The sequence below is a fragment of the Brachycentrus maculatus genome, unplaced genomic scaffold (assembly GCF_059751285.1).
Source record: "Brachycentrus maculatus isolate JH-2025_06_01 unplaced genomic scaffold, ASM5975128v1 h1tg000117l, whole genome shotgun sequence".
Classification (NCBI taxonomy): Eukaryota; Metazoa; Arthropoda; class Insecta; order Trichoptera; family Brachycentridae; genus Brachycentrus; species Brachycentrus maculatus.
This window is the reverse complement of record NW_028280870.1, coordinates 2,876,503-2,904,074: the sequence shown is the minus strand read 5'-3', so window position 1 is coordinate 2,904,074 and position 27,572 is coordinate 2,876,503. Positions and strand designations below refer to the sequence as shown.

At 34.8% G+C, this 27,572-nt stretch overlaps 1 protein-coding gene across 3 annotated transcripts in view; it reads right to left on the bottom strand.

Annotated features, from left to right (window-relative positions):
* Positions 1-369: 369 nt before the first annotated feature.
* The window catches only part of Arf6 (ADP-ribosylation factor 6), a 59,916-nt gene continuing 32,713 nt past the window's right edge, over positions 370-27,572 (bottom strand). For 2 of the 3 annotated variants that reach the window (XM_088259389.1, XM_088259391.1), the window contains exons 3-7: positions 12,047-12,156; positions 11,199-11,354; positions 10,289-10,435; positions 8,865-9,011; positions 370-7,370 (exon numbers count right to left, since the gene is read on the bottom strand). In XM_088259389.1, the coding sequence (XP_088115515.1) occupies positions 8,869-9,011; positions 10,289-10,435; positions 11,199-11,354; positions 12,047-12,128 (528 nt within the window). In that variant the 5' untranslated portion in view covers positions 12,129-12,156 and the 3' untranslated portion in view covers positions 370-7,370; positions 8,865-8,868. The remainder of the gene's footprint in view (positions 7,371-8,864; positions 9,012-10,288; positions 10,436-11,198; positions 11,355-12,046; positions 12,157-27,572) is intronic. The other variant, XM_088259390.1, reaches the window with a different exon arrangement.

Here is a 27,572-nt window from a genome sequence, read left to right as displayed (position 1 = left end):
TTATCCAGTGGTGTGCAAACAGTTTTTGATAAGGGTAGGCAGTAAAGTAAGGTAGGCACGACTCAGTAAGATAGATAGTGCACACTGCACTGCTTTTCTGGCTACCATTTGTACTTAACTTAAATTTGTTCTTATTAAGGTGGAGACTGACCGGAGGATTTGGTCGTAACGTAACACGTTACGATGCGAGCATTCAGGCAGTCAGTACACCGAGCCGAGCGCTCCATCCATAGTTTCGGATGCTCGGTGATGCTCGCTGCGAGGGATGTTACGACATTATGTTAGGATGATATGCTCCGGTCAGTCTCCACCTTTTAATATTCTGGGATCATCAGTTCCTATGGGAATGGGATATAAGAATGAACAGTCTTCGCTTTGATAATTTTTTATTATAATCCCATATTTCTTGAAAATACAATGGATGAGAGGACTCTGGCAGTATATACATACAGTGTACACTGCGCTGGCAAATTCAGCGAATCATTTACCGAGGCAAACTCGGCGCCCGCATACATACATTCTAAGATGCATCGGGGATACAGAAATATTGGAATAAGTACCGAGATAAGCGACCGAGTTTGCCGGGTAAAGAATCTGCTCTAACTAAATCTAAGGAAAATAATTTATTAATAAGGGAAATAAATCAAAGGTGAATTTTCTTTCATAAATAATAATTACAGAAATCCGGAATGTAGCGAATAAACTCAATAGACATACAAATAAAAAATATTTATTTAGAAAGTAAATTATATCATGGTGCGATGGAATTCGAGTTCTTAAAATAATGTTTTATCATTAAACATGTTTATTTTCGATACAGTATCGCTTCCTTCCATATAAATCTATAACACTCGACTTACGACCGAAGCGCAAAATAAGGTAGTTTGAACATGGGATTATGTGAAGGAGCACCGTCCGTGTCGCCCCATACAGAGGACACTTTGCAATAAGGAAATATTGTCTCCTTTAACAACTCACTTCCCGCCTATTGGCTAAGCGATGCTTTCATTATATTTATCTAAGAAATGAAAAGGTTTTAGTAATTTACAGTAATGTTACCGCCAATAGTACCTAACAATTAAATAACAAAAATAATTATCGCTTTAGGCGTGTCGGACAGGGGAGAACTGGGTGGCAACAAAGAGCAACCTGTATCTACCCTTTATCGTAAAAGGGTCTCGCTAACAAACACCTACAGCAATCTCGGACTGAATCGTTTCCAGCTAGTACACTCTCGACTTACTACAAGAACAAGTACTCTGCTTATTAACCACTCAGCGTCTCACATGTTTGCACACACGTGCTTCAACTTCGGCTAATATAAGCCACACTCGTCTGTCTCCGCTCATTTACAGTCAAACTCTGACAATTATTTTATTATATATAAATTTACTAAACACTGCGATTGGATGTGTCGTGCTTTTTGTAAATCTACGATACAAAATTTTTTTCATTAGTTTTATGAGGTGATTTTCCCTGTAAACAAGATATTTTACTACATCATAAAGGAATTCATTATGTTTCAATTAAAAAACGAATGAGTGTTTTTTCTTTAAGCTTGTAATTTTGTCTTCATTCATTCCCTAAAATTGTTGTCTAAAATGGCAAAAGGTAAAACTTGCCATATCATTGCATCGCATCGTTCTTTGTATCGATACAAATCATTCCATCGTTTTAGAGTTTGTTCTTGCAGTCTGTTTTTCATACATTATCTCTAAGCGATATAGCTCTCAATGGTTCACTCGGAGATTGCTAAGTTAATCACCGATATATCTTCAATTTTTCAATATTTGTAACCTGTTCGTATTGATATAGATAAACTACGTACAATTTGCTCTCAATAATTGGCATTGAACTAATGTAAATGAATAGCGGCGATGCATTCATAATATACACAACGGAACTGATTGGTATCATGCTCAAGATTCAATCTTATTTTACAAACAAACTTTATATTTCTACATTATTTCAATTGTTTACAAAACACGTTAGCTGATCTTGCCCGTCACATATAGAAACGTAATATTAATATAATTATTGCTGTGTGAATACAATACTCTATAGACAATTTAAGACACTTAATAAAGCGGTGATTGAATGTATACAAATCTCTTTGAACTCATTGAAGATAAATAATACAAACTTATTAAGATGGATAAAATAAAATAAAATCTTCTAAATTGAATTAATCAAAGTTATGCGTAAGTAAAGGTCGCTGCAATAATCAATTGATTTAAAATTTTCCACCATAGATGTCAATGCCGAAATTTGTATAGAAAAATGTAAATATGAAAATTTAACATGAAATTCAGCCACAGTTATGATGAAATATGGATAGCGATTTTGCCAAAAGGGTGAATGTTTATCAACACGGTCTAGGGACACATTTGCCAAATGTTGTGTTCTACACATGACCATATTCTACATTCAATAAAAAAAAATTATGATTCAATCAAAATATGCATTTTTTTCAATAAAAAAAAAAAATACTTGTATTCACACAACGATATATGAAAAAATCTCAATCGAGAAATAAATATGAAGATATTTACATTTTGAATATGCTATAAGCGATAAGAAAATATAAATATAAAACAAAGGAAAAATTGATTTAATTTGTTTGCGCCAAAGCGGGATAAATGTAGGAATATTATAAGTGCAGGATTTGATATATTGGATACAGGTAATAGTTGAATTTAGTGTCTAAAGATATCACAAGTATTATGCTAAAGTAATACATACTTGTAGGCAATCAACGGATTATGTCGTAATATGTACGCAGATGTTTCAAAAAGCTCATCAAAGTTATCTAAATAATATTAGTTAATTGTTAACTAACCAACTATAGTTTAATTTTAACAATGGTTTAAGTAAGACACAGTGGATTTTTTTTATGAAAATTATCAATTGACTGAAGGTTCACAGTTTAATGGAAACTTAAAACCGATTTTTAACACGTTAAACCGCGCGATTTGTGCACACCGCAGATGCCCCAATGCGGGAGAAAGAACATTATTGCCTTAAAAGATTGTAATGAGAAGATGACTAAGAGAGAATATGTATTTAGTAAAACATAAATGGGAGAACAAAACTAGGATGACCAAGCATGACCAAATTAGTCAGAACTTGATATGTATGCAATCGGAGGGCATGTAGAAGGCGATGTAGAAGGCTAGAAGTGATGGAAAGGTCAGACGAGTGTGACATTCCATTCACTCTGCCCACCGCAAAAGTAACATTTTTTCTTTCAATATTACTTTTTGATGACGCTGGATACTGCGTAAATGGTAATGTTAAATGCTTGTGAAAAAATAGGAGTGAAAATATACATTTCTTTCAACCCTCATCTTCGCCCAACGCATAGGGCACAGCATCTCATCGATGTAGTGGTATCTTGATCATGGTTTACTATGTGAAGACAGGGTGATTAGTCAGTCCTGTGCAGGTACCAGTCTAGGATGATATTTAATAAAAGAGTAAAAAATCACTCTTATATTTATTAAGACCCCCCTTGAAATCAAACCCGATACACAGAGCATGGCCGAACACAGTAGCTTAACATTTATATTTCCTATTTTTACAATTAATATCATCATAGCTTCCGAGTCATCAATAATGGAGATATAACTGCGTCGGTGCAGTGTAGCCCCCTATGTACCATCGGGTGTAGATAAGTATTAGAAGAAAAATACAATTAACTAATAAGTCACATAGATGTCACTCGTATGAACTTTTTGAAACCACGTTAAGTACACGTATCATTATAGCGTGGGTAAGGCAAGTCTGCTAGGAACATCGTCAGGCGGAATGGCCCGGCGTGACGCGCTAATCACTACACTACGCCGGCAATATGCGGCGAAACGAGACGGGAAATATCAGGGATTAGAAAATATCGTCTTTCACTAAAGTTACGCATAAAAGTATAAAATTACTAACCAAACAATTTGGCAGGTTGAATTAACATATGGACCTAACGACGGCTTTTCTACCAATTGGAATCGTTACTCTCATCACTGTTGCAAAGGGGAATGGAATCATTTGTGTTTAGTGGTCGTTATGCCGGGCACCCAATACTCCAGTCCCGCGGTTACACAATCAGTACTATATCCAGTGCCTCTATAGTAAATATCCCACGTCCTACGCCCAGTAAAAGTCTGTTAATTCCATATTCGAGGAATCCAAATTTTTAAGAAAAGTTTTGCAATTTGGATTTCTTCTTACTGTGCGAGGAAAGTTTTCGCGGCATATTTATTTTTGAAATAAAAAGTATATATTTTTTTTTAAAATAGAAATTAACTGGAAAATATTACAAAACTGGTTTACTTTCACAGCATAAAGAAAAAAAAATTGCGCTGATTGTATATCAAATTTCAAATGAGAATATATCTTTTTTCACAAGTTCCCTAATCTCATGTTATATATATCATCTGCAGTAGTAGAAACATGGAATTTTACAGGAGATATATTTAAACATACATATGCACCTCCCTCGCACTGATGGAATTCATATTGGGTATTTTTCAGACGCATCTAAAAATACAGATGTCTCGAGTACTGATGGGTTTATATGTTTTTTTTTATGTTGTTAACATTTTGGAAATACTTACATATAGCATAAGGGAAACATGCGGTGAACAGAAATCGTAACTTTTTACAGATTTTTTTTGTATCCGCAGTTTAGCAATGATAATGATGAAAAAAATTAATAGAAGAATTTATAAATACTTTTTGAAGAAAATAAAAACTTTTAAAATAACAAAATAATGAAATTTCAAATTATTCACACAATTTATTACAAAATATCAATTTTGGGAACATGGCGAAAATTACAAATTATTCCTGTTCTAATTAATAGACTTTTACTGTAGTAATGAAATTTGATAAAATATACATTTGCGGCAAATTTCAACAAACGGCACGTGCGGATATTATAATAACTGGTTTACAAATAACAGCCGACAAGATATTGGCAAAATTAGTTCACGGTTAGTATGCGTTTAACATAGAAGGCACTGATTATAACTGCGCAAAATTGGTACATCTATCGACAGACTGTACAGAACCTATACACAATTCGACAGTGTTAAATTTCACACAACCCGTCAGTAAAAATAAATAAACCCGAAAAGTATTTGCATTCTCACATCAGCAATTTGTATCTCACTTCCATTATTCGATAGTAACTATAATGATTCATTAGGGACTAATCATAATTGACATGTTTTTGCCTATTTGGAGTAAATAAATATAACCTAACCTTAAAAGGGTCTTTTCATAAATCACCAATACTGTTATAACCCTAGATTATGGGATATTTGTAAAATTTACAACTGTAATTCAATCTGCGAGGAACACCGAGGCGACACATGTAAACAATATAGTGACAACTAGCGCGTCTCTTAGTTTTTTACCAATATTTATGTTCGTATCTTATATAAAGTTCTCAATAAAACATTTGCGCTTATTTTTAAATATTTTTAGTAAACGCTTTTGGTAAAATGTCAGACTTTCTTACCATCATACATTTTAAGATAGTTCCATATAAAGTACATTGAAACAAGGCCTGTCGTCTAGGGTTTAATTTATTAAATATTTCAAGCGTGTTTTTACAATTTTAACAAAAATGTGCAAATAACATGTTTCCATTTATAATTTTCTATTTTGAAAATAATAAAATACGAAGTGACTTGTTCGAATATTTTGAAAAATGACTACAAAATTGTTATCTCTCACCTCCCGGCCGCGTGCTAAGCGTCGAGACTACTAACTGAGAGAGACTGGTTGGCTTCTCGTTTCTGGCATATGCGATTGTATTTGGCGATGAGCCACATCAGGTGGCTAACAATAATAATATTCCTAATATTTTTTTTAATAAAATACAATTATATTTCAAAAATGGAGTATTGCAAATAAAACAAAGCAACCGCTACGTCACAGATTTCAAAGCGAGGAACAATATCTTTTTGTAGGTAATTTTTAAAGTCCTAATTTTAGAGAAATTTAATATCATAAGAAATAAAACAAAATAAACCATAATCATCGTAATTATTGCTCGATTTTTAATATAATTATGCGAAAAGACCCTAACATGAGTAATAACTTAAACACCGAGGTACTGCCGTACAGAACCTAAAGCGCAGTAAGAGAATATACTAGGTATTTGGAAGAGGAACGCGGGGCTCTATAGTAAGAATATAGTAATAAGTTTATACAACAAAAGTTATTCCTGACAAGACCTGAAGTTGACAAAGATTATTTTAAATTGTTATATCTTAAATTTAACACCGTGGAATTGTTGTACGATCTAATCGCAATCGACCCTATCTAGAAATGGTTAGTGCGCAACCTTCACGCGATTGCGCACAAACCTATATACAAATAATCTAGACACAATTAGAGAAGATGGGTACATGAACCACACTGTACTGTATGTACACCGTCCCGCACTTTAGAATACATACTGTGGAAGCTGTTTGGTGCAATTCTCTAACTATTCCATTAAAACTAATTAAATTACACGATATACATACTAAACAGACACTCGGGTACTCAAACCAGTATATTAAAATTAAACAAGTCCGAGATGAATTGACCGACAAATGATTAGGCACAAATCAAAACTAGACAAATCAGGCACTGACTCAAAACAACTATTACAATTAAAAGTTGTACGCAATTGTAATTCGTTTTTTTTAAATAATTAAAATACAGATACTCAGTTGAAGGAAAAGAATGCTTATGGAAGGTATGACAAATACATATAAACTCACGCAATGGTAGTTTGCTCTCAAAAAACACAGCGTTTATCAATTTTCCTTCCAAATAAGAATCATACATATAAAATATTGTTTTTATAACTATTAGATTTTTAAGAAAAACATGAAGATGTCCATGTTTGATTTGCACCTATTAAAATAATAAATAACAAAAAAATAACCTAAATATTTATTGCTTCGTTATTGGTCAAAGGTCCTACTTTTCCCATCAACATCTGTTTACCATCTGTCAGTAAAGGGGGCGGGACCAAATGAACTATTTAACATTAATGCAAGAGTTAGAGAATCGCACCAATTGACATATAGAAAGTATTAAATACTTTGTCCAAGTTAATAATATACAATGTCTGTAATAATATAATATAATAATAATAATAATAATAATGTTTAGGTAAAATTAAATGGCATGGTGTAATATAATATCCGTGGGTACGCACTACACACACCGCTCTCTCGGTTAGCACTGAGTTAGAGTTAGTTCTCGGGGAGAGGGGGGTCGCGCGCCTCGCGGAGGGGAGCCCCCCGCGGCCCCTGGAGCCCCCTGCGCCCTCCGGAGCCTCCGCCGCCCCCCGCACCACCTCAACCTGCAACACACTGCCCATTATATTAATGCGAGGACTCCATAAATAGAATGATCATGGAGGAGTAGAGTGAGGAAGTTACCATTCCAGAAAAACCATGATTTGAACATAAATAAGACACAAAAACTTTAAAAAATAAACTACACGAACACTACAAACACATACAGACTATACAATGGAAAACTTAACAAGATAACTCCCTCGCACCGCATAAAAATATATGTTCCCCAGTAATATTTTATTAAATGTATAACATGATACTATTAACAACAAAAAAAGTCCTTCTCCAAGCACAAAAGCTCAGTCTCTTTTTTGGAGAGGCTCAGCGCAACTAAAATTATAAGATTGTATTAAGTAGAAATGTATAGAAATTGTATTAAATTGTATACAAAAATGTAACTTTATTAGATAAAAAATAAATTCAAATAAAAAATGTGTTCAATAATTTATAAACATTGTTTTATCTTCGGCGCGACGAAAATATCTCTGATTTTATTTAATGTAAGCAACATTATGAAAATATCACTTACTAAACGACTAACAAGTAAATGCTGCTCGCTTAATGTTCATCTCCTTTTCACGCCGTATGCATAACATTGCAGATCAAACAAGCCGACACAATTGCCGACATCCAGCATTCAAAGGAATACAGTAGGGATGTGATTTTTTAAATTTTTTTAGTTATGCAATGCATTATACTTGTATCAATTTATTGCCTATTGTCACAGCTTTACTTTTCGCGGAAACAAAATTAATTTAATGCGCATTGTTTCTCTGTGAGTATTTTTAAAACATAAATTTTTAAAATATCACAATTAATTATAAGATGTAAATTATCAATAATTCAACAGATCTTTTTAGGTAAAACCTGAAGGTTTTTTCTCCATTTGAAACATATTTAGTACATTTAAAAAAATAATTAAACAATACCTTTTTTTCAAAATGCAAAAACAACACTTTCTGCCCTGTAGCAGATAAATATTAAGATAAAAATAGCTTTTGCTGGGATATAGTACATTTTCTGGGCATTTTGAAAACATGCACAACTGAAAATTTATGATTTTTGATATATGACATTGTTGAAAGGAGTGAGCGACATATGCTGGGACACCTTTGATAATGCCCAACGCGCATTTGGCACACAGTTTGTGACTGAGTGATATCCGAAATTCAAGCATCAGTTTCTCCGTTGACATCTGTATAATTTTTGGCTTAACCCATTGCAGCACTAATGAAGATGACATAATTTGTTCATATAACACAATATTTAATTTTGACACTTTTTTTATTATAATAACTTTATAACACACAAAATAAAAACAGTTAAACATAAAAGCATTTTTTTTTTGTTCATAATGTGAAATCTACTTATTTATATTTTTATGAAATCATTTCAAAGACAAAGCGAATCGCCAGCTTTGTGTTGCTATGGGTTAAAAGGTGGCCAATTCTTCATACTACTGACATCTATGGGAGTAATCGGGAATAAAAATGGTGTCTAGTATACCTCCTCATAATTTGTGGTTACTGGTGAGCCAGGTGAGTCCCTCGTAGAGCCCGTCGCCCGAGGTGGCGCAGGCGGGCTGCACGTACCAGTTGCGGTCGCGGATGCGCGTGAGGCCCAACTTCTCCTGGATCTCGTGGGGCTTCATGGCTGCAAGTTACAACACAACTTTAAACAAACAAACAAAAAATAATAGAATAAAAGCATTCGCACATCTACAAAACGGTGGACATTATTAGTAGATTATTATGAAGCAATCATTATCATCCAACCAATTATTTTACTCCTTAAGTATATTTTCTGTTTCATACATGAAATAAAAACTGCAGTGATTGAATTAAAAGCTGAATTAAATAACTACTTCTTCAACACGTTGACAGCCATGGCAATTTTCAGAATTTGGTCTAAAAAGCCAATTTCATTTAATCATATTATCTTATTTTTTAACATCTCATCAAAGATGAAGAAGAATATGGAAGTCTGGGCATTTACGGGGCTGACGACCGTCATAGCCTGATTTAAGTGATCACTTTACACATGTGTAACATTCACCAATGTGTAAAGTGATCACTTAAACCAGCCTATGACGGTCGTCAGCCCCGTAAATGCCCAGACTTCCATATTCTTCTTCATCTTTGATGAGATGTCAAAAAATAATATGAAAATAACTCCTGTAATTGGAGATAATCCAGATTTTGTGAACAAGTATTTGGACACACTCAAAATGTTGTAATCATATTATATTATTAAAAACTCTAATTATAGTACATAATTATATTTTCTGTTCATTTATTAATAAATTTTCTGTTCATGTGAGCTAGCATTGATATTTTGATTCTCTTCCCAGAAACCATCTATCCATATTAGAAATATGTCAAGTACATACAGTACGAGATAACTCGTAGTAGGCGTCCTAGCAAAGAACGCAATCTACAAAGCATCTCCTAGTTGGCAGTCAACGTGTTAAAAGAAAAATCACTGAAAAAACCTAATGAAGCTAATCAGTGCACAAATTTCTCTCTCTTACTAACTATTGTTTACGGGAAACGCTTAAAAGCGTCTTTTACATACTGCTCGTAGGGAACGGGAGGCTCTTATAAGCTTTCTATTCCTTACTTTTGGTAGGGCGCGAGAGACACCAAAAAAAATATACAGAACGGAATTAGGTTTTCGGTTACTTTCGATAAGTATACAACCATAATTAGTGTACTAATTAGGGTCAGGGTTGATGAAAAAACTGCTTGACAACAAAGTATTATTTTCATTAATTGTTTCGGCATTAACTTTGTGGTAAAACATGTCTGAATAATAACAGACCTGAATTATGGAAGTTTAGCTTCTGAAACTAGTAGTCTTTAATAAAACTCAAGTGGTATAAAAACAAGTGTTTTCTTTAATCATTGTAACAATGTGTTAATTTTGTTTACCATCGGGCAGGTCTTGTTTGTTGGCGAAGATGAGTATAATGGCGTCTCTCATTTCCCGGTCGTTGATGATCCGATGCAGCTCTTGCCGCGCTTCATCTATCCGGTCTCGGTCCGCACAGTCCACCACGAATATTAGCCCTTGGGTCCCTGAAACATGATAACGCTCATTTTTACTACGCGTAACATAAAAAACCTTTTAAATTTTGTTTATTTTATAACTTAACTTTTTTTTATTTTAGAAATATAAAGATTTGATAGATAAAGAGTGATCAATGATCACTGTGAATAATGATCAATTTGCAGGCAAAAACATTCAAAATGAGGCAAACTTTTTTTTCAATTGAAAAGGGCAAATATCTTCTAAGAAAATGCATTCCAGATTTTAGTCCTCCGGTTTCGATAAGTAACTTTTAAACACTTTCGATGCATATAAATTATGCGAGTGATTAATATTTTGTGTAGGTAAGTGTATGAATAGTGCTTTGGTAGTGGTGTGTGTGGTCTAAGCTCAAAGATAATGGAGTTATATTGATAAATCAATTCATAACCATATGTCTACACCATGAAAGGGTGAAGATACTGTTAAGCTAAGGAGTTTGTCGGTTTCGTTTCTTTCCGGAATTGGTCAGAGAAACGTTGATGAAGTGAAGATTATTGACAGTCACCTATTTTGTGGTGCCAATAGTTAAATTTTGGCGAGATTTCACGCTCTCATTTTTCTATTTCAAAACTTGATATTTTAATGTAATTCAAATTTGTTATTATTATCTGATCTGTTCGGCCATGTAATTAAAACAAAAGTGTAACTTGGTGATTTGCATGTTGTCGTACATATTTAATATAATTAATTACTTTTATATGATGTTTACATGTATGAATTACATACTTAATTTAATAAATAATGATTTACCTGTGTAATAGTGCCTCCACAGCGGCCGGATCTTGTCCTGCCCGCCGACATCCCAGACATTAAATTTTACATTTTTATACGTGACAGTCTCCACATTGAATCCTACTGTGGGAATGGTGGTCACTGATTGGCCAAGCTTCAATTTGTACAGAATAGCTGAATTTTATAATTAAGGAAACATTTTTTTTTAAACCAGTCAATTTGTTTTAATCTTACGTACACGGCTAAAGGCAATTACAGCGTACATACATGCCTTATAGGAAAAAAAAACAGAAAATAAATTTTATACACACAACAATGAAAACATAACAAGATAAAAGGAAACCACCAAAATATATTATCATGTTACACAATCAAAGAGAAATTGACTAAATTCAGAAATCCTAAAATTTACATTTGCCAAACATACTCTCTAAAGGTGGGAACTTACCGGAGCATTTCGTCGTAACGTCGCTCGTGGCTCGCTGTACTGACTATACGAATGCTCGCATCGTAACATGTTACATTACGACAAAATGGCTTCGGTCAGTCCCCACCATTAGTCTTTCCATCATCATCCATTCACTCCACACGTCCACAGTCTTTCGTTACCATTCTCGTTCCGCTTTCCCATTCACATTTGCCAAATATACTCTTAGTCTTTATCCATTCGCTGCACACATCTAATCTACCTCGAAATACCCTTCTCTATCTATTTAATCAGCCTAACATTGTGATAAGAACTTAATTTACTCGGCGATTCAGTCTAAAATTTGTTTATTCCTATTCAACAACTTCATTAAGTTGTATTTTGACGCTTTCAGGTTCGCAGTGATGTTGGTCTGAATGCGGTCGGTGATAAAGGATACTAGTCTTGCCGGCTGCATCGAGTCCCAGCATGAGGATGCGCATCTCCTTGTTCCCGAAAATCTTGGACAGCAGCTTGCCCATCGTGCCTTCTCTGCATCCACCGCCTCAACTGCGAACAACACAAAACATCACTGTTAGAACTCTACGACATTCAAAACGGAGGTCTGGCCATATTGTGAAAGGGCATAGAAATATTGTGGTGACCGGAACGGCGAATAGAAGAAGATGGTAATGATAAAAATATTCAATCCAGAATAGTATTCGCAAAAATAGACTGGCTCAAATTGCTCTTTAAGAGAACCCAGAAGGAAGAAGACGACCTGGAAGACCTCTAAAGAGATGGCGTTATAGCTGGCAATCCACCTCACAAGAGACAGATAATGGAGCAAACAGATTCGGAGATCCATGAGAAGGAAGAAGAAGTAGAAATATTCGCAAATACTTCCTCAAGGGCACTTAAATTGTATAAAATCTGTAATTCAATTAAAGGGAAAATTATGGAAGTGATTTTGTGAACAAATCTGCTTTTAGTTTTTTTCCTAAAAATTGTCTTACTGTTAAGGCCGCCAAGCCCACAACAAAAAAGGCACAATCGCCAACCGTGGTAAAACTACTGTAATTCATGTTTTAAAATTTTGATTTTTAAAATGAAAATTTGAATTTTGATACTAAAAATCGAATAGAGAAAATATATTTTTTTAAATTTATACTTTAAGACATTTCTTTGCTCATCATAATTGTATACATTTTTTCCGCTACATTAGAGTAGGCACTGCTTATGTGCCTATATGGAACATACGCCACAGCATTTTACTGACCCGATCTCGAAACATGTGGTATTTAAAAATATAACATCGGCATTAAATTGTCTTATTGGGACGATTACGGCTTTACCCATTCTTCTCGTCATAATAAACTTCTTACATCACCTAACTCGCTTTGTGAATTAGGTAAAATTATGTGTAAATATTGGAACACATGTCACTTTGGTATCTGACAAGGTAAAATAAATATTTAAAAATTAAACAATAAACGTAAAAAGAACTTATACATTTATTTTCGTCTCAAAATGGGTGGTGTTGTGCAGAAAGGGACCACTCCACAAATTTGAAGAAAGAAATAAGACGTTGAGAACGGAAATGTGATTGTTCAGTGCTTCAGAATCTGATTGAAATAGAATAAAGATAATTAAAAGAATGAAAAATACCCCTTAAATAATCAGAATTGATATTTGATTCTTTTTATTTAATTAACTGCTTTTGGGTTTTAAATTAACACTAGTTTATATTGACACGTAACTAATTCTTCTTCATCTATGTTGAGATGTCAAAAATGTAAAATAATTGAGTAATAAGTGGAGAAACTCAGATTTGTGAACAACTATTTTTGGACACGTTCAAAATGTTAGAAATAAGATAACTGGTCAAAGTATATGGTAAGCTGCATATAAATTAAAACTCAGGTTTTCGGGCGTTTCCCAGCATGTTAAATAATCCGAGATCGGATCTTGCATACAAATAGGGTTTCTGCTATATATAAGTTTTCTAAATCCAATCATAGATGGCAGTTGTGAACTCCGTCATGGAATGTCATGAGATTGTTGAAATATGTATGACTTCCAAAAATTTGAGTAGTGCGGTTGTCAATCACGGGTAGATTGGTGAAAGTTACACGCGTGTAAAGTGATCTTAACCAGACAGGTCGTAAGCCATATAAAAATACCAAGACTTACATATTCTTCTTTATCTATGTTGACATGTCAAAAATGTAACACTTGTAGTTTCGGGAAAGTAGTCCTCCCACAAAAATTTGATAATGCGCTTACAGGACGAAAACCATAATGACTAGGGTGGAAATAAGATAACCATGATCAATTATGAGGCAAAAGTGGGAAATTTGCGCCAAGTGGGCAAACATTTTCATTAAGGGGCAAATGATTGTTAATTTCTCACACTTGCTTACTTCATGTGACCACAAAGGTTCTTGGACGAAAAAACTTTTAGAGCCAGTGTTTTAGTACAAAAACTTGAAGTAGCTATGAAATTTACTTACTTATATGAAAGCAAATACTAGAATTCCATTTCAAGTACAAATCACTGACAAAAGTTGAGTTATGAAGTTTTTTATTATTATTATTCTGTTCAAACAAGCGTTTAATATTATATATGATATTCACAAACATCAGAGGGTTGCCGGAACGGGAGGTGGGAATGGGTTTGGGGGAGGGTGAACTGTCAGATACAAGAGGAGCGCGAGGCGCTGTTGAATGAGTTATGTACCTGACACAAGTTGGGATTTTGTATTCCGGGAATCGGGATTTGATATGGGAAATGAAGCAGAATGCCCCGTGCCAGCCCGGAGAAGTTGATTAGAAACTAAAATAAACTACGCCTCTGTACTTGTGACTATGCAGATAAAGTTTATGACAGACATTTCAGTATCAAAAGTACATTATCAGACATTTCAGTATCAAAACATGAAGTATTCATTCCCATTGGTGTGAGATAGACACGAAAAACATTTATTTATTTAATAAACTTCTGTTATATAAAATGTACGATTGGCTGGCTAACTGTAGTAATATTCAAAATATTTTGGGTGCGAATGGGCATTCGACATACGTTTAAATATGCCATAACTAGGCGAAACAATTGTCACAATATTAATTTTTATGTGTTTTTTTTTTAAATAAAATACAAATAAGTAGACTCAAAAAATCTGTTTGATTTAAAAATTTATAAACAAATTAAAATGGAATTCTACAAATTAAACGCCAAATCAATAAATTAAAAATCGTATTTTCAGGCATCTCCTAGTATGTAAAATATTAGGTTAGGATCTTTCATACATCGAAATAAAAGGGTCTATACCAAAGAAAAGCTTTCTCAAACCAACTATAGATGGCTCCAGTAAACTTACACATAAAGTATCGTGAGATTTATGATATAAGTAGTAGTTCCAAAAATTTTAGTATGTAGTGTTGGAAGAGACGGGTGGAGACTGACCATGAAAAAAGTAAACAGATTGTGACCCGCGAAGAAGAAGAAGATGATCACTAAAATAAAATGGAGGTTTTATACGAAATTTGAACTGTAAAGAAAATGTTAAAATGAATAAATAATCCAATCACATAAGTAGGGGGCATTATTAATGTGTTCTTATATCGTATATCAACTCAACGCGACATGCAATCGGCAAATCTACATCACTTAAAGATAATTACACCAATAATTACGTATTCCAATTATAATTAATTAAAAATCGATGCATGTACGCTAAGGTTGAGTGACAGCCAGCTAATTCACAAAAATGGACATTCTTTACAATTATCATTTTCCGTGCTTATATTATTTTAATGATTGTTTTTATAATTTCAAATCATAATGGGAAATTTTCGCTTTTTCATCGGCAAACAATTGAATGACAATCGGTAATATTCTTGTTGCAATTTGTAAAGAAATAAGGCAAGTATAAAGGATTCAATTATCTCGATGACGTAATGAAAAATTCGTGACGTCATTGTTTCGTTGCGACCCCTGGAATTACCGCGGAGTTTTACTATCAATGTTGACGCATATCGTATTGAAGTCCGGGCACCTGACGCCTGCGGGAACTTTTACGCAATGATTCTAGCCGCATTGTTACCGATTCTCCGAAATCATGTATGTAATAATGCAAAATATTGCCAACTTACGAAAATGCTTTATTTTGATAAGCGAATTTCGCTAATGAAAATGATTAATGAAAATAATAATATGTTATTGAATAATTTGGAATAAAATTTATGGAATTATGTGATGATTTGAATATTTAAAAAAATAAAAACACTTTTATAAGACCATTTTTTGAGTTTCTTAATGTAAACAAACACGACTAGTTTCGAGAAATACAGATGTTCTCACCAACAGGTAAAAATACAAAAAAAATCCCTTTACGCTTGTATTTTCACCTATTGATAAGAACATCTGTTCTCGAAACTAGTCGTGTTTACTATATAAAAGTTTGAGTACATGTAAATTGAATGAGTGAAGAAAGAATAGTAAAACAAATTTATGAGGCTCTGAAATTTGTCTCCTTCGTTGCCTCCCCGCCTAACGACATCTTCGATCTGGCATCGCTTCTCTTATCCTGGTATTCTTTATTCCATCTCGTAGACTTTTGCCAGATATGTTCCTTACAGTCTTCATTTGACACACTTAGCGCATTAAAAAAAATAGATTTTTATAAATACAAATAAAAAAATTATGTAATAGCATATGTAAACTACGTGTTAAATCCGTAATTCCTCCCGTAGCGTAAACAGTTCATTGTGATTAAAAATTATAATACTAGGTGCGAACCAAATTAGGTGATAATAACACGTGAATACGGCAAATTGAATTGAAAGTGTCGGTTCGCAGGTGCTAGTACTCGGATACAGCGTGTAGCCCGACGCGTGGGCACAATGCAAACCTGTTACAATGGTGAATGAAACATCACCTGCCGCAATAGAGCACTGAATGGAGCACTCTGTAAACAATCATAATAATAATGAATGAAACGCGATGGCCATTGTGAACTGGTTAGCGCGACAATGGCGCCCCCTGCCTATACATTACGCGGGCGCTGTGCGAGACGAGGGTTGCCGACATTGTGGTAAAAAGTGGAAACGAGCGAATTTTCCCAAATAATTATTATTTCGGACATTATTACTATACATATTCGCAAAATTTATTTTATTTATTTAAACTTTAAGTTCACAAAATAAATAAGTACATTGGCGGACTTATTGCAAAAAAGCAGTATCTTCCGAGCAACCAAAAGCAGACTAGTGATATTGCTCAAAGCGTTTGATACCTTATATGGTTGTTTGCAATCATAGGGTAGATAGTACTTGAACATTTAAAAAAAAACATAAATTAGAAATTGATAAACGGAAGGCAAAGGAAAAGGGGAGTTTAGGGATTATTTTCAAATTACACCTTAACTCGACATTGTCAGCGCTCAGATCATTTTATGTCGATATTGATTATCCTGTTGTACCTCGTTTCGTACTTGACTTGAGGTTTAATCTTTCCCTTTTCTTTTTTCCTCCCCCCTCCCCCGTCCCTCTTCCAGGTAATTTTACAAATGTGGAATTTTATAATAGGAAAAGTACAAATACTTGTTTAACATAAATCGACACAGGCGGTCGATTGAAAATTGATTTTTGCTTCCGCGAGTCACCGCGCCCTACTCGTAACGCGCGAACATCTCAATTTATCTGCTACGGAAATAGTCGAGCTCTGGCTGGCGAAGCTGAAAGTTAAACAAATAATTCGTTCCTTAACACAAACGTTCCGATCCGAATCAAATAAAAACAATAAACACTTTGTTTACGCTAATACCATTTCGCCAGCTGGCGATGCACGGCAGAAATATAGATATTTGTGTATTCAATCGAAAAAACACTTTCCAAACAAAATTTTCTCCTATGTTTGTAATAACGATAGGAAAACGAAGTAAAAAGTTTTTTCATGTAAAAAAACACAATTTGGAATATAAATTATACTTTTTTCTTTTCTTTTCACGAATTCGCAAGAAATTTTCTACTATAGGCTATAAATTATAATATTATACTCGTAGGTGTTTTAACTTGAGATGAAACATCTATCAATTTTTACATTGAGAAGATGGATATGACCTGATATTTGGCTGGCTTAAGTGATCACTTTATACACTTGTGTAACGTTCACCATCCTGCCCATTATTGAACGTTCTTCATTTTTGAAAGTTGTATATATGCAATGGTCTCGGATTCCATTCAAACTTCACAAATTTCTCAACCGATGGCGCTATTCTCAGCTTTACTTACAAATCTTTCAAATAACTGGTCACGGTCACATATAACTTGCGGCAGAAACGAGATATGATATAAACTAACGCTGAAGATAATCATTATTCCCTTAAGCTTCAAACCCATCAAACTATTGTTCCAATTAAGCCGAATGCCCTATTGGCCTTATTATCCCTTAGTAAATGTACGGAGTTGGCGTATTACAAGCACTTACCGCCAGCGGCCACTTGTGATAGTTGGCACTTAAGCCCGGTTTACACTGGTGGGTTTATTAGTACAGTTTGGAGGTAAAATAAACACTAGCATAATGTAGAAATATGCAGCGTAGTGTAGTGTAGTAATAAAACTTACGGAACAATATGCTCTAATCTGCCACCCCCTCCCCCCATAGCAGCAATAGATAGGGCGTTTATGCACTGCACGGAATTTTACCGTCCGGCAGTCCGGTTTTGAAAAATGAAAGCCACTACCGACAGTTTAGCGTGATCGAATTTACGCGCAACATGTTCACGCAATGATCAAGAGCACCGATCCGAAAAAAGATAAAAGACACAATACGGATAAAAGCACAAGCCAATCCAAGCCAATCATCGTTTTAAAACGCTAACTGACGTGCCGGACGGTAAAATTCCGTGTAGTGGACAAGCGTGGGTACAGCAAAAACAGAGTAAGAACGGAGTAGGGTTGATGCAACTACTTGCTATGGAGGTGGGGGAAAAGGAACAACCCTGATAGTGAGTGTGGAGCTGAGCAGACCATAAGACACATAGTGCAGGACAGCCGACTTGAAGGGTTTGGTGGGGTGACCTTCGGGATATCCATGGAGCGACCCCGGAGGCGATGGCTTGGCTGACGAGACTGGATCCAAGAATCTAATTCAACAAGACATAACCCAAATGGGCGAAGAAGAAGCCGGAGCCACACGAAAAGTAAAGTACTAGCGTGCGTGCATTCTCTGCCAAAAATTAATAAAAAAATTGTCATTACAAAACATGCTATTGTCTTTTGCGACTAAGTCTACCAGTGTAAACGCATCTTCACAGCTACCTAGCTTTAAAGGCCGCACTTGATGGGATTCAGTCACACGGTTCGTATTCCGGGGGTTGATTGAACCCCTGATAAACAACCCCTCCCGATCGGGTATTATTATCTCTCGGCGAATTAGTAACCATCAAGATACTGTCGGCAAAATTCCGATACTGTTGATTTCAATCGTCGCGTCCGGCGTGTGAAATACGGAAATTAATCATTCCATTTTTATTGAGCTTATAATTTCACCAGATTATTTTATTGGTAAACTTTTTGGATATGTCCAAATCCTTGTTCACAAATCTGAATTTCAAATAAATGATGAAGTTCAAATCTGAAGTGGCTTGACATTTATTTTTAATACATTTTATTATATTTTTTAAACTTTAAAAACGATCTCCTGATAAATCAAGTTTTTTGATATATGACGTTGTTGAAAGGAGTGAGCGATATGTGAAATTTTGTAAATGGAATGTTACAAATACCTGTTTTTTTGTTACTCATTGTAAATGTATTAATGTTCTGTAATTTCCAAATAATATAAATAAATTACTACGTAGCGTCTCTTTCGCCTTTTTTCAAGACCTTTAAAATTAAAAAGTGCCTAGACCCGGTCGGGGGGTGGCGGTGTCGGAACAGCGGAACAGCGGAACAGCGGAACAGCAGCGTTGGCAGGTTGGTTCCCCAGACTGGGTGGCGCGTGACGTCGCTCAGCCAGCGGCGAGAGGACAGACACCGCACTGCTACTGTCCATAGCGGAGCGGGAACTATGTGATAGATACACTTCAGAATACAACGATAAAACTCCACCCAAACAATACGGTAGACTGCAACAGAGAATAACGTGCTTGCCAACAAAACTACTATGACAAATCATTGTCTCTGTAACGAGAGTGTTTTTGCCAAGAATTTTCACTCATGAATTGCATGAAATTATAGTAACACTAAAGCGGGATATTCGATGGCCCGAAAATATATTTTTTTTAAACCCAAGTGACATTTAATGTAATTGAATTTTTGAAGATGCTTTGGACGTGTGAATCGAATAAGTGAAGAAAGAACAATAAAACAATTTATTAAGGTGAATATAATGGGTAATAGAAGCAAAAACAAACTGAGAAAAGCTTGGTATGATGAAGTATTTAAAAAAACTGGGGTGTGGTCAGGTCAGGAATCGGTATAAGCGGCGATAATAATAATATGACGAGATGCATGAATGTAGAAGAGGCGAAAATTATTTGTAAAGGCAGATTTGTGTGGCATTCTACTCTCTCTGCCTACCCCTACCCTTGCGGGAAAGCGATGTGATGGTTAGTTAGTTATATATCGTGTTTCTAAATCAATAGATCGAGCGAGGATAACAAGGAGAACGAAGCACTTCATCGAGGGCCCTTCAAATAAATACCTAAACCTAACCTAAACATAAATACTTAAACCTTCGTCGAGCGTTACGCAATCCGATACCAGAAATTCGCTCTTTAAAATAACAATCGAATACGGACAAAGGCAAAATAACAATAGCTCCTTTTGCAAATACTTCGACATTCGTTCGTTAAAAATAAACTAATAACGATAGGCTACGTGGCATCTTCCTATACAATGCGTACTTAAAAATTTGAGCGCATGAAAAGCACGTTCCGTCCGCGAGCGGTGGCGGTGGCGGTGGAGCAACTAGCTATAGGCTAATACCATATTAAGCTGTTCAGCACAATTAAGTATCGCTCAGTTGATATGGAATAAGCACTATTACCGGATCACGGAAACTAGGCCGACCCCTCGTACAACTCACATATGCGAGTATTTTAAAAGGCAAACTTCACATTTGCCTTTAAAAATATTTCATTGCAATACAAAGTCAAATATTGCATTGTGTTACAGATTAGGCCAGTCTTCGCCCCCTGCCTTCTACCCTCATCCAGTGGTTGTCATAATATTCTGTGACAACTTGAGAAGCGAGATTTCCAGCGCAGTATCTCCCTGAGAAATATTATAAGAATTGCCTCAGGTATCGCCAGCTTTTCTAAAGGTTCAAGGCGCATAACACAATACATGACAAGACGTTTATTTTATCAGACCTTATGTCAATTATGAAATTGTAAGTTAAATCTTAATCCCAAAAATTAAGTTTGAAACCTAATTATTATTGTGAAAGTGGTGTGATAATTTATTAACTCGTATTAATTATAGCCATATTAGATTCCTTACCAATATTAACACGTCAATTCAATACATCCAACGTCGCATGCACCACACATCGCATGAAAAATGACAGTTCTACGGCTATTTTCATCAGCTGATATTTTATACGACAAAATCACTTTTTGCTAAGTTAAATTATCAGTTTTATGTCGTCGTAAAAAGTCTTGAACAATTCGCTCACTCCTTTCAAGAACGTCATAAATCAAAAAACTTGATTTTTCAGGAGAACCTTTTTAAAGTTTTAAAATATAATACAATATATTAAAAATGAATACTAAGCCACTTATTGAACTTTTTACAGTGCAACACATCGTTTTAGGTAAAACCTAAATGTTGTTTCTCCATTTGAAAAATATTTAGTTTATTTAAAAAAATAATTAAACAATACCTTTTCTTCAAAATGCAAAAACAACACTTTCTGCCCTGTAGCGGGTAAATATTAAGTTAAAAATATGCCGTTTTTGCTGGGATATAGTACATTTTTTGGGCATTCCGAAAACATGCACAACTGTAAATTGTCGATTTTTGATTTATGACGTTCTTGAAAGGAGTGAGCGAATTGTCGTTAAAATGGATTAAAAACCCTAATTTTACTATTCCATCTTCATTTTTTATTTACACGTATTTTCAAACACAAACGGTGTTTGAAAATGATGCGCAGTACATCGAAACTCGTGTCACAATAGATTTTAAGAAATAGTGGTATTCACCAAGTAAAACTTAAATTATAAATGGATGGATATTACCACAATAGATCCACCATCATTATTTTTTATTTTTTATAAATTAGGTCTAAACTCAGTTTTTGACAATCCTACTCAATAATAGTGGCAACCAGAGTATCTATTGTTGGGCAAACGTTGCACTGTTCAACTATTTTCAAATTTTTCAAATCAAGTTGCTATAATATTATTTGTTTTCCACTGTATTTGTATTTCTTACCTTACGAAAATAAATATAAATATATTATTTATATTCAAAGCATTTACTTTGTGGTCAAACATTTTAATTGATATTAGTAATGTTAGTAAATAACCACTCACCGACTACTTCTGTCTACCGGTTTCGAGACGTACCCGTCTCTTCGTCAGGACATACACTACAATTTAACAATCATGCGAAGTATAACAATTTAACAATCATAGTACTAAGTGGGTGTGGTGTAGTGTTGTTCGCATGATTGTTAAATTGTAGTGTATGTCCTGACGAAGAGACGGGTACGTCTCGAAACCGGTAGACAGAAGTAGTCGGTGAGTGGTTATTTACTAACATTACTAATATCAATTAAAATATAAATATCTTTCTCTTTTTTATCAATCGGAGAAAACTTAAAAGGAGACCCACCTAAAGGAGAGTGACAGGGTGACAGATAATGGGAGGAGGTGTTATGACGTCTGAAATAAGCCAGAAACATAGGAGAAACATTCCTTCCCTTTACGGCGCTGTCCTCGAAATACAAAAATAGTATTTCTGTACTGCGGGATTCTTTATCGTGTTATTATCCTCGCAAAAATATTGCGATAAATTAAACGAATTTATAATGGACCGAAATAAATCCCTCGAGCATAAATTTAAAAGTACAAAAGCTTTTCTGATTTTAGAAAAGTACCAAACTAGCTCTGAAAGGAGTGGCCGGAAGGGGAAGCGATAATTCTCGGCGGTATGAGGTCGGTTAAATCCGTTTCTAGAGTTGGTACGCTTTAATACTCTCGGTTCGCCCACACAAAATACTGTCCACTATTTCTTCTGCGATGAATATGTCTACCTGGCCTGGGAATCCGTGTGAAAGGTAACGTTTTACTACGTACATAACGTTAATTTTAATTCCGGACTTTTATTTCTGACGACTTATGATACTGAAAAGAAAATTAATAAATAATTGTTTTTTTACAGAATAAAAATTTATGTACACTATGTAGTTAAATCTTTATCGTTCCTCTGTAATTCCAGCCCTGAAGCCCTTAAGCCATACTTCTGAGACGTTCCTCTCGAGCAAAATCAAAACCATATACGTAGGTACTATTTAAATTTAACAAATAAAAATAATAAAAAAGCGCCAGATAGCAGACTGATATTTCAAATTACAGAACAATCCTAAATCGATCACTCCACTTTTCCTGTAATCCGGGTAGAGCTGTCGCAGAACAGAGGTTATTTAAGTTAGATGATTGCGAGTTTAACCTGTATTTAGACACAATTAATATATATTATAGGTGTCTCAACTTGAGATAAAAAATCTATGTTTTTTTTTAAATATTATAATATGAATTTTGATGGAAGTCTGAGCATTCCAGGGCTTACGATCTGGTACTTATACACTTGTGCAGCGCTCACTATTCTGCCCATTATTGAACATCCATAATGCATTAATTTTTAGAACATGTTTATATGCAATGGTATTGGATCCCTTTCACATGTGAGTACAACTCAATAGATGTGGAAGTATGGCTGATGTGGCGCCATCAGATGAGAAAATAGTGAAGTACATATATATGGTTTACTTAGCCTACTCCATTTGAACATTAATGAGATCCATTCGGAATTTAGTTGTTTCATCTCAAACTAAGACACCTATAATATTGATTTATCATCCGTGGGGTGAATAATCCAGTGTCTGATTAATCTAACACACCATACACTGAAACGTATCTTCTTCTTCAAACCTTCATCAGCACCCGATGGAGCATAGGGCACTGCATCATATAAACGCAGTGTTATATTGATCGTTAACACACGAAGGAAAGGTGATCAGACCTCCGCTTCATATACCAGATTTTTTTTTTTTTTTTTAAAGAGAAATATTTGTGTTCCTATTATTTACGAAAATACTTCAATTTCATACTATTTCTGTGAGCCCAAGCGGCTCTTTATTAGAAATAGGTATCAAATTGTGGTAGAGTGGGTTCGAACCGAGAAACTCTAACTCAAGAGTCCGCGCACTAACCACGTGACTACAACCCGACACTCTAATATTCATTCAATATTACCCTGAAACATATAGAGTGAAAAAAATGACAAAATACTCGATAAATATATTCTCAGTTATTCCTCAGTTACAATATTCTTCCAGAAATAACTATCGCTAATCATAATTGGTCTGTCACGAATTGCCTATGCAAATAAAACTCTCTAGTCTACTTTAGTTAATGGCGGGGCGGAAAGATTACGTGGATTTCCGTAAATCTGACGAGATCTGCTCTGCGTCAGGATTCGACGGAAAATGAACGGCATGATTACTGCGAGACCTTTTATAGACAGCCCTAGGGGCATAAATCTAGAGGCGGATTGAGAACGTACGCAAATTTCGACATTTCTAGAATAGTATAATTTATTACGAGAGCCCCTTTGGCGGCCCAGAATTAACAGCATTTTGCTGAAATATTATACGCGATTTATCTAGAAATGAAATAGGATAAATAATATACACACGTCCGTATTGCATAGGTAGGCACATTTAGGGTAGATCAGACCAGGATCAATGGCTAGACTCCCAAATTCGACTGTGTTTAGGAAATAGGGCGCAACCCTGAATTTAAAAAAATGATAGCTGTTTCGCCTTGCGAGTAAAGCAGTCAACGATGTTGAATTTTGTATTTTGTAGTTATTTTTTTCTAAGGTGTTCATATTTTTGTAACATATGAACAATATCCTTGGTTGAACATCATGATATTTAAAAAATGGAAAAAGGCTTTCTGATTTGTTAAAAAATAAAAATAAAACTTTCCGTTTTTTTTTCAATATTTAAATATTTTGGAGGTCGTGCCACCCTAACGTACATGTTGAGGCATTCGGCCTCGTCCATCTGACAGCTCCGTACACTCTGACCCCGGGACGTGGTACACGCATGTAGAACACAGGCACGACACTAATGTGGACCATCACGGATCACCAGGTCCGGAGCAAGTCCCCCGAGCTGGCGGCCGTAGATGCCTCCGCCGAATGTTCTCACGAAGTCAGCCTAGAACAATGAACCCGCGACCGTGTACTTTTTTACCCACCGAATTATTATTTATCCGATTCTCTATAAATAAATCTACACGGAAGCAGAGGCCATTGGCTCTAAATACGAATGTTACAACAATGTACAATAAATAAGCTCGTATAAATCAATTTAATTAAATATACTATTGTTGATTTTCTTTTTGTGCAAATAGAAACTAGTCAAATAAAATAATAGTGGAAAATATATATAGTTGTTACTTCATTATTTTATACTATAATATTGCCGATATTAAAAAATAAATAGTCAAATAAAATACATATGGAAAAAGGCATATAGTTTTTACTTTTTTCAAAATAATATTGTCAATTTTCTTTTCAAAAAAAGAAACTAGTCAAATAAAATAAAAGTGGAAAAAGCTAGTTATTTTTTTACTATACAATACTGTTGACATAAAAACTTGAGCTAACGAGTCCTGCTACAAACCCTAATGTACGGAAGTGAAGCGTAGACTTGACAAAAGGATGAAAGTAGACTGAATGGAGCCAATATGCGATCAGTCAGGCGAATGGTGAAACAATGTACGATACATTTTCCAATAGTTAAATAAGGAATGCGAGACTAAGATAAGCGTCAACTATTAAATAAAGGAAGGTGTGTTGGGATCATTTTGTCATGCGGAACGAATAGGCGAGGAAGAGCTGTTAAAACAAATATATGAGGCAAACATAGTAGAAAATAGTAGCAGAGGAAAACCGAGAAAAAAAAATGGCATCGAGGACTTCAAATGCTTGGCAGTTGGACAGGTTAGGAGTTGAAATATTCGAAGGGTATGTAATGTGTGAGGAGATGCATGAATGTGGAAAAGGCGAAGGATGTTTGCAAAGACAGAGTGGTATGGCATAAGTTATATCTTATCTGTAACGTAACATTATCCATATTTTAGGCGCTTTTAGAAAAAAATGTAAACATCGTAGGAAAAAATATAAAACCACATTCATTGTAATTTTGGGCTACATACATTTTTTTAAACCTGAAAAGGCCCTTTTGTTTTGTGTTAACGTTTATGCTTCATCAATCGAATGAAGTGCGTTGTGTTGCATTAAATGCGGATAAAGTGAAACATCAAGTTGTAAATACACAAATTATTTTGAATTGAATGTTATTTTAGCATACTTTCAACACAATAAAACAATATTATAAGCTAACACCATTTCAGAGCAAAAATAGCATGACGAATTTGAGGTCAAGCGAGAGAAAGCAAATAGGAAAGACTTTTTAATATGATTTATTACATTGCAATTTTTTTGCTTTTGATCACAGACAAAAAAAACTACGCGTTTTATACCATATAAATTAATCAACTCTTTATTTTGGGATTCCCAAGAAACTTCGTAGTTCAATGCCTTTGGACCAAACTATAATCTCGATACAAAATAGGCATACGATTCGAAAACCTACATTACCCCGCTGGATCGATAGGATTCGAAATATCAAAAATCCATATATGATTCAAGTGACTGAAAAAAATTACAGCAATAGATGTTCCAGATTCAAATCTCAAGCACCGTGGTTATCAATCATGGACAGAATGGTGAATTTTATGCAGTGTATAAAGTGATCCCTGAAACCAGCCAGGTCGTAAGCCCTATAAATGAGTCGGATTGTGGTAGCGTTTTTAGTGTGTGCGAGTCGGAGTTTCTAGGCTCGAGTTTACCACAAATTGATTCCTATTTTTAATAATAGGCCGCTTAGGCCGACAAAAATAGAATGAAATACATAAGTATAAGTAAATATATTTGTGTATACAATAAAAACACAAATACCTCCATTTTTTATATAAAAAAATATCTAGACTTCCATATTCTCATATCCATAAACTTTTTTATGTGTGTTAAAATGTCAATGAAACCTAGATTTTTTTTCAACGAGTAATAGTAACAACCACTATATATCACACACGAAAACTGGTATTTTAGAGGTACTTGTAGTAAAATACCAACGAGCACAGTCACCGGCCGAATACTGGAAACACTGACCTAATACCGAATACCGAAAACCGGTAACAAAACATAACTTTATATTTTTATTATTATTACAGCGACCTCCGCAATCTACAAATTGGGTACCGTGTTCCGTAGAAGAGATGAACGTCAAAATGCACTCAGCGGAATATGATCCAGACAAACCAAGTGCAATTTGACGCTAATATTGGATATAATGCCGGAGAAAAGGCAGCGGTTTTTAAAACCGCAAAGTTTAAATAATCTCGTCGCATGCGTACTGCGAATTATCATAGCGGGCGTCAGAAAATGATGAACGACGATTTCTTGGCTTATGGTTTAATTAAACCGATTGAAAAGAGTACTTTTAAATTAAATAATACTTTTAATTAAGCTAGTTGAATCAAGTAATTATGATGTGTTAATGCTGACAACATCAGTCGGATGATTTTTTTTCATACACATATGTATGTTTTTATGGACAATAATGTGTCTTACTGTATTTCTAATACTTGAAAGAGGTCAGGTATGTATGAGGA